General features: G+C 40.3%; 1 protein-coding gene across 1 annotated transcript in view; it reads left to right on the top strand.

The window, feature by feature from the left end:
• DENND5B (DENN/MADD domain containing 5B) overlaps positions 1-6,578 on the top strand; it is a 203,001-nt gene extending 196,423 nt beyond the window's left edge. The window contains exons 18-21 of the mRNA XM_012640953.1: positions 758-840; positions 1,052-1,178; positions 3,176-3,350; positions 5,209-6,578. Of these exons, the coding sequence (XP_012496407.1) occupies positions 758-840; positions 1,052-1,178; positions 3,176-3,350; positions 5,209-5,392 (569 nt within the window). The 3' untranslated portion in view covers positions 5,393-6,578. The remainder of the gene's footprint in view (positions 1-757; positions 841-1,051; positions 1,179-3,175; positions 3,351-5,208) is intronic.
• Positions 6,579-7,364: the final 786 nt, after the last annotated feature.

The following is a 7,364-nucleotide window of genomic DNA, read 5'->3' on the forward strand; positions in this document are numbered from 1 at the left end:
TTTTTTTTTTTTATTTATTCTTGGATCATTCTTGGGATTTGGTGAGCAAAAGTGGTTTAGGTCACATTCAAGCAGCTCAGCATCCTGTCCCTCAGGATAGTAGCCTAGATTAGCAAGTGCTGGCTAGAAGAAGGAAGCAGTGCTGAGACAGACTGACTAGCCAGGAAGAGAGGGAGTTCTGGGCTTCAGGCTGGGGTGCCACAGAGTACCTGGCATCTTCCCCTCATTTTAAACACAACAGCACAACAGCAAAACGTCAGACCCCAGGTTAGCTAGTCACAGCTTCTCAAGCCTTGTTCTGTGGCCACTAAGAGGCTTGAGGGTAGGTAGCATAAGGGAACATCTAAGGAGTGATGTTGGGCCTCTCCCCAACCTCTCATATCTGGGTCTTGCTAGCACTTTGTGACAGGCACCATGCCAGGTGATTGACACCTATATCTCATTCAGTTTTCCCAGTGAGGTGTGCATTTTCCCTATTTTCAGTTGAGGAAACTCAAACGCAGAGGAAGTTATACATTGGCTAGAGTTATAGATTGCAAGTGGTAATGCTGGGATGTGAATCTAGGGCTCTCTTGGATTCTTTTCCATTGTGCCAAGATGCCTCCCACTTGACTAAACTGGCCAGAGGCAAGTTTCATGAAGCTCCTGGCAAAGCCAGCCTGCTCTGGTGATGTGTTTTCTGCCTCAGTGGACACAGTTGAGTACATTGGTTTATTTCTCTCATGTGAGAATGCGGCCACTCTTCATTATTTTACAGAACCCAACGCTGGGCAGATCCAGGAAGGAATTGGAGAAGCTGTGAACAATATTGTGAAACATTTTCACAAACCTGAAAAAGAGGTATTACGGACTATAAAACTGAATTTTTAAAGATGCTTTTATATGTAATACACGAGGCAATATGAGGTGCTTTAATTTTCATTTGTGAGCTGTTTCCTAATGGCTGTAAAAACATCTTCATATAGCTCCCTTCAGCACGTGCTTCTCTAGTGTTTTTCTTAGACATAGATGCTGCAGATTTTTCATTGTCCCTGTGTATTATGCTCCACAGAGAGGGAGCCTCACAGTGCTGCTCTGTGGAGAAAATGGCCTGGTTGCAGCACTTGAGCAAGTTTTCCATCATGGATTCAGATCCGCCCGCATCTTTCACAAGAATGTCTTCATCTGGGACTTCATAGGTAAATAAAGCAGATGTGTGTTATTATACAGTCATTGAAATGTTTCTTAGAAAATTCAAAGACCCAGGAATTTGAGTGAGTAAAGGTTAATGATAAGGGATCTGTTTTTAAAAATAAATATCAGACCAGGTGCGGTGGCTCATGCCTATAATCCTAACACTTTGAGAGGCCGAGGCAGGAGGATCACTTTGAGGCCAGGAGTTCAAGACCAGCCTGAGCTAAAGTATAGCAAGATCCTGTCACTACAAAAAACAGAAAAATTTGCAGAGCATGGTGGCTTGTGCCTGTAGTCGCAGCTACTTGGGAGACTGAGACAGGAGAATAGCTCGAACCCAGGAGTTTGAGGTTGCTGTGAGCTATGATGACACCACTGCACTCTAGCCTGGGCAACAGAGCAAGACTCTGTCTCAAAAAGATAAAACAAATATTAAAAAATATATATCAAATGAGCACTATCTTTATTTTTCATTTGTTCAGCAAATATTTATAATGCGTACAATATTCCAAACAGTATTCTAGATGCTCAAGATCAGTAAACAAAACAAATCCCTGTGGTTGACAAACCTATTTTCTGGTGCGGGTAGGGGAACAAAAAAACGCAAAAGTATAATAAATATGTAATTCATATGATATATATGTTAGAAACGTGATCATTGATCTGGAAAAAAATAGAGCAGTGTAAAAAGAAATGGAGTGGGGAGTGAGTGCTCTTAAGTGGGGTGGTTTTAGGCTCCACTGAATGTCAAGGTGACATTCAAGTACTGACCTTAAGGAGGTAAGGAAGTGAGCCATGTGGATATCTGGGAGAAGGGCACTCCAGTCTGAGAGAGCTGCCAGCGCCAAGGCCCCAAGGTGGAAGCATGCCTGGCCTCTTCATGGAACCACAAGAGACCGGTGTGACTGGATTAGAGGGAGGGAGAGAGAAAATAGGAGATTGAGAGAAGGGGTGGTCTAGTGCCAGGACAATGTTGTGTAGGACCTTCTAGGTCATTGAAAGGTCTTTGACCTTTATCCTGAATGAAATTACGAAGCCATTGAGCCTGAGAAATAATATGATATAATTTATTTTTTAAAAGATTTCTCTAGCTCTGTGTTGTTCAATTTATTAACCGCTAGCCACACATGGCTATTTAAAGTTAAATTTATTTAATTTAAATCAAATTTAGAATTCACTTCCTTAGTCACAGTGGCCACATTTCAAGTGTTCAGTACTGCCTGTGGCTAGTGGCTACCAAATTGGACCTTGTAGCTAGAGAACCTTTCCATCATCACAGAAAGCTCTATTTGAATGTGCTTCTCTAGCCTGCTAAGCTTTTAATCTTTATTTTGGTATGCAGCTCTTCTAGAATTCCCAGTTTCTTTAAAAAGGCAATTAATCATTTTGTATTTTGTAAATAAGACCTAGATGAAGTAGTTGATTTTGTCTAACTCCGAATTTTTAGGCAGAGAAAGGAAAGTTGACAGAGCTAGGCCCCCAGGACTGATTTTTTTTTTTCTTCTGGAATACCTAGAATCTTACTGCTCCTGCCTCTGTTATGTGTATACGTACAACTCTATTCCTCAGGTTTACTTATTCAAGTGTTGCAAAGTGTTAGCCAGCCATTCTATTAATATAACTAGAACATAGGGTGCCATCTCAGTGGCTAACATATCATTGCTAGTTACTTCTAGAAGTTTCCAGTTTTAATAGAAAATTCTATTTTTCTTTTCTTTTTTGTCAATTTCCATTTCATGAATGTATTTTAAAGAGAATAAACTTTTCAGCCTTCTGGAATGCAGTCTAAATTAGAAAATAAATTACTGAGAGCATATTGGTCTACCATGAAACATGGAGTCTGGAATTCATTCTGAAATCAATGATAAACTAATGATTTTGGCTTCGGGACTGGCTATAATGCAAAGCATCATTAATGTTTCCAGAATAAATTAAATGATGAATCTTTTTATATATGAAGTGTTGACATGTATTGTGATGTGATTCTGGCTTCCTTCCCCAGAGAGAGCAGTTGCTTATTTTGAAACAACTGACCAGATTCTAGACAATGAAGATGATGTCCTTATTCAGAAATCATCCTGCAAAACCTTCTGCCACTATGTAAATGCTATTAATACTGCACCCAGGAATATTGGGAAGGATGGCAAATTCCAGATTTTAGTTTGCCTCGGAACACGGTACAAAGCCAGTTTCTCACTTTCTCTATCTTTGTTATATGTTGAACAGGAGAGTCCAAAAGAGGTTATACCAGATTACACCCCTTGCAAAGCTCTCCCTTGGGTTTCTGTCATTCCAGGTTTTATTATAAGACTACTGCTTTTGGGGAGCTTATTATGTGTTGGGCAGTTTTCTAAGTATTTTACCCGTATTATCTCATTTAATCTTCCTATCACTTCACCACCACCACTACATGGGGTAGCAATTGCTTTCCCCATTTTATAGATGAGAAAATAGATGAGATAAGATAATTTAGCAAACTTTCCCAAGGTCATACCCAGTCCCACTCCAGAGCCCAGCTCTCAATTATTACTCTGTACTGGCTCCAAAGGTAGATAGATAGGTAATAGGAAGGTTGGTAGATAATTAGGCACACCAATATATGCACGTGTATGTATTTACTATGTAGACCTTGTATAGTGTATACATACCACCATATTGCTTTAAATTTAATAACAATTAATAGATTCTTGCTATATAAATGTCACCTTCTATTTAAGACTATTTCCTACCCCTTTGTTTTTAAAAAAAGATACATAGGAGCTATGAAGTCCATTAATTTTATTTTTTTTATTTTTTTATTTGGTTTTTTTTTTTGAGACAGAGTCTTGCTCTGTTGCTGGGGCTAGAGAGCCGTGGCGTCAGCCTAGCTCACAGCAACCTCAAACTCCTGGGCTCAAGTGATCCTCCTGCCTCAGCCTCCCAAGTAGCTGGGACTACAGGCATGCGCCACCATGCCTGGCCAGTTATGTGTGTGTATATATATATATATATTTTTTTTTTTTAGTTGTCCAGATCATTTCTTTCTATTTTTTAGTAGAGACGGGGTCTTGCTCTTGCTCAGGCTGGTCTCGAACTCCTGAGCTTGAGCGATCCACCCACCTCGGCCTCCCAGAGTACTAGGATTACAGAAGTGAGCCACTGCGCCCGGCCAAGTCCATTAATGTTAAAACAGCTCTCAGCATTGTAGGAAATGAAACGCACGGACATTTAGAGTTTTTTTTTGTTTGTTTTTAGTTATCCATTTACTATTTGTTTTTTCCTAAACCTTGAGATCCCCAAACTGAGATTCAGGATGGCCTGGTTGGGAATGCTCGATAAGGATGTCTTAGGTACTCAGCAATAGATTTCTAATGTCAGGGTTTGATCAGGAAACACTGAAGATGTGAGATTTTGTCATCCTGAAACAGCTGGTTTACAGAACTGAGTTCTGCATTTCTTCTTAATAAAAGGGGCCCAATTTTAGCTGTGCTTTTGAAGTTCCTTTTGAGCATGATCTTTATCTCCTTTTATCTCTATACTGTTCTGATTTATTAGACCACTGCAAACCTTCTTCTGGTTTATACAATCTACATAATAAGGTAAGGAACAAAATCAAAGCGAAAAATACTATGTTGTATAAGTAAAAAAAAAAAAAATGCAAATCTCTACTATTTAATGTAGTCCTTCTTCTAAAAGGTCAGTATACTCTGGCATGCCTTGCCATAGAATAATGCTCCTGTAAAAAAAAGACTAGAAAATAACATTCTGCTCTTTTTAAAGGTGCTAAAATCAGAATAGAGAATGCCTTTAATGTGTATAGATTTTCTAATATACTTTTAGAATGTAATGGGTTTTCTCATTAACTTTACACTGTCTCATTGCTGTCTTTTCACCAGTAAATATCCAACTTCTTGGCTTTGATTTCTTCTCTCCTGACCTCATAGCCACATTTTGTGCCACCCAGCCCCATACCTTCCCAGGTGAACACAGCACTGGGTGCACTGTTCTGCAAGAGAGACCAGCAGTGCTCAGGACTTGTTTCTGTTTGGTCTGTAGGGACCGCCTGCTCCCACAGTGGATCCCGTTGCTAGCCGAGTGTCCTGCCATTACTCGAATGTATGAGGAGAGCGCCCTCCTGCGAGACCGCATGACCGTCAACTCCCTCATCCGGATTCTGCAGACCATTCAGGATTTCACCATAGTCTTAGAAGGATCACTCATCAAAGGAGTGGATGTGTAACCCAACTGGCTAGAAACTCTCAGTCCAAACCTTGCTCCTGATCCTTCCCCAACTATGGAACCGATTTGGGCTTGTCTGACAGTAGAGAATCACTATGGGGGGGCAGCCCACTTTATGCCCCAATTTGAAGAATCCTCACTCTACAGACAAGGCAAAATGTTGTATTGTAGTTCATTTGAACCAGAATTTAGTATAAAATAGAGTATTTTCATGTGTTAGATGTCTGTAAATATGCTATCTTCTTTAAGAAATTATATTACTCTAATAAGATGCTTTTCTTAGATTGAATATTCCTGTGACTTAAAATAAGTAGCTTAAAAATGTTGGGGTTGTGGGGGAAGAGTGGTGCTAGTCAGGAAGAAGCCAGTAAACATGTAAATACAGTACAACCCAGTCGGGCCATTTTTTTCCCTCCAGGTGTCACAAGGGAACCCAGAATGCATTGTTATGTGTAGCCATCCATCCTGGTGTCTGATCCTTTGTATCATGAATGTATACAGTTTTACCTACTGTATGGATAGTCCTCACTAGTATCTTTTAAGTTACAAGCTGTTTTATACATTTGAATTGTGAGTCACTTTTCCAGTCTTTTGGAAAAATTTTTCAGTCGGCACAAGATGAAGATATAATTCAAGTATTTTAAATACTAGACCCCAGGAGCTTGGCTGAACTAGAAAGAGAACACAGAAAGCCCTGAGAAGTGTGTTAAATTGTGGGATTATAACTTCTTTACACTTTGGAAAGATTAGCCTAGACTAACTTCATTCTTGGCATTTTTATTTTTGTTATTTGAGGTACTTCGGGGAAATGTGAATGTCAAAGTGTTAGACTCATAGTCATAAGAACTGCAAACAATAATTTGATTCCGTATTTTTAATTTGGCCATCTAAACTCTGCAGTGGCCTCTACCTCTTCATGATAACCAGGAGGCCTGTCTTTGTGAGGTTCCAGTCCCCCCATCCATGCCCATCCCCCCTCAAGAAATGGAAGGAATGTCTGAGGAGCAGGAGGGCTCTGGGTGGCTTGGAATGTTTTTGTGAAAGTATTTGTTGACCATGATAATGCAAATAACAGAAGGAAAGAGAAAGAATGAACCCTTTCTGGGCGTTTCAGAGCAAGCTTTATGTTCCTTTGTAAGAAGGGGTAATAATGTAAAACAAATGACCCAGAGAAGTTAAAAGCCCTCTGGGAGGCCAAGGCGGGCGAATTGTTTGAGATCAGGAGTTCGAAACCAGCCTGAGCAAGAGCGAGACCCCCGTCTCTACTAAAAATAGAAAGAAATTAATCAGACAACTAAAAGTACATAGAAAAAATTAGCCGGGCATGGTGGCATATGCCTGTAGTCCCAGCTACTTGGGAGGCTGAGGCAGAAGGATTGCTTGAGCCCAGGAGTTTGAGGTTGCTGTGAGCTAGGCTGACGCCACGGCACTCTAGCCCAGGCAACACAGTGAGACTCTGTCTCAAAAAAAAAAAAGTTAAAAGCCACTGTAGCACAGACCGACAAAATGGAAACAAAGCAAGAGGCAACCATTTTGAAAGACCAAAAGTTGTGAGTAACTTTCCAGTTCACTATTTTATAAAGAAGTTAAGTAAATGTAGTGTTAACTAGTTACCTTAAGTCTTCATCTTCTGCCAGGTCCTATAACTCTAATTAAGCATTTGCACATTGTTAGCAGCAAAATTGCCTCAGCAGAGCTCCAGGTTTTTTTCTCAGTTGTGGCTGAGAAGCGAAGCTATGGCCTCTCAGAATCCTTGTGCAGTCTGAGGGTCCTGGGCTTTAGCCAACAGTGTTGTTTCCCTTATTTCCTGGAGGAAGAAACTAATGAAACAAGTGCCTCACTCCCTTTATCAAACACTGTATTCAGCCAAGAAGCAGCCCCTTTTAACATGTGACTTCGTACTTGAGGAAAAGGAAAGCTGATGGCTGCATTTAGAAACCCATAGAAATGGTTTGAAAAGATGGTTCTGGGTG

The sequence above is a fragment of the Propithecus coquereli genome, unplaced genomic scaffold (genome assembly GCF_000956105.1).
Source record: "Propithecus coquereli isolate 6110/MARCELLA unplaced genomic scaffold, Pcoq_1.0 Scaffold16, whole genome shotgun sequence".
Classification (NCBI taxonomy): Eukaryota; Metazoa; Chordata; class Mammalia; order Primates; family Indriidae; genus Propithecus; species Propithecus coquereli.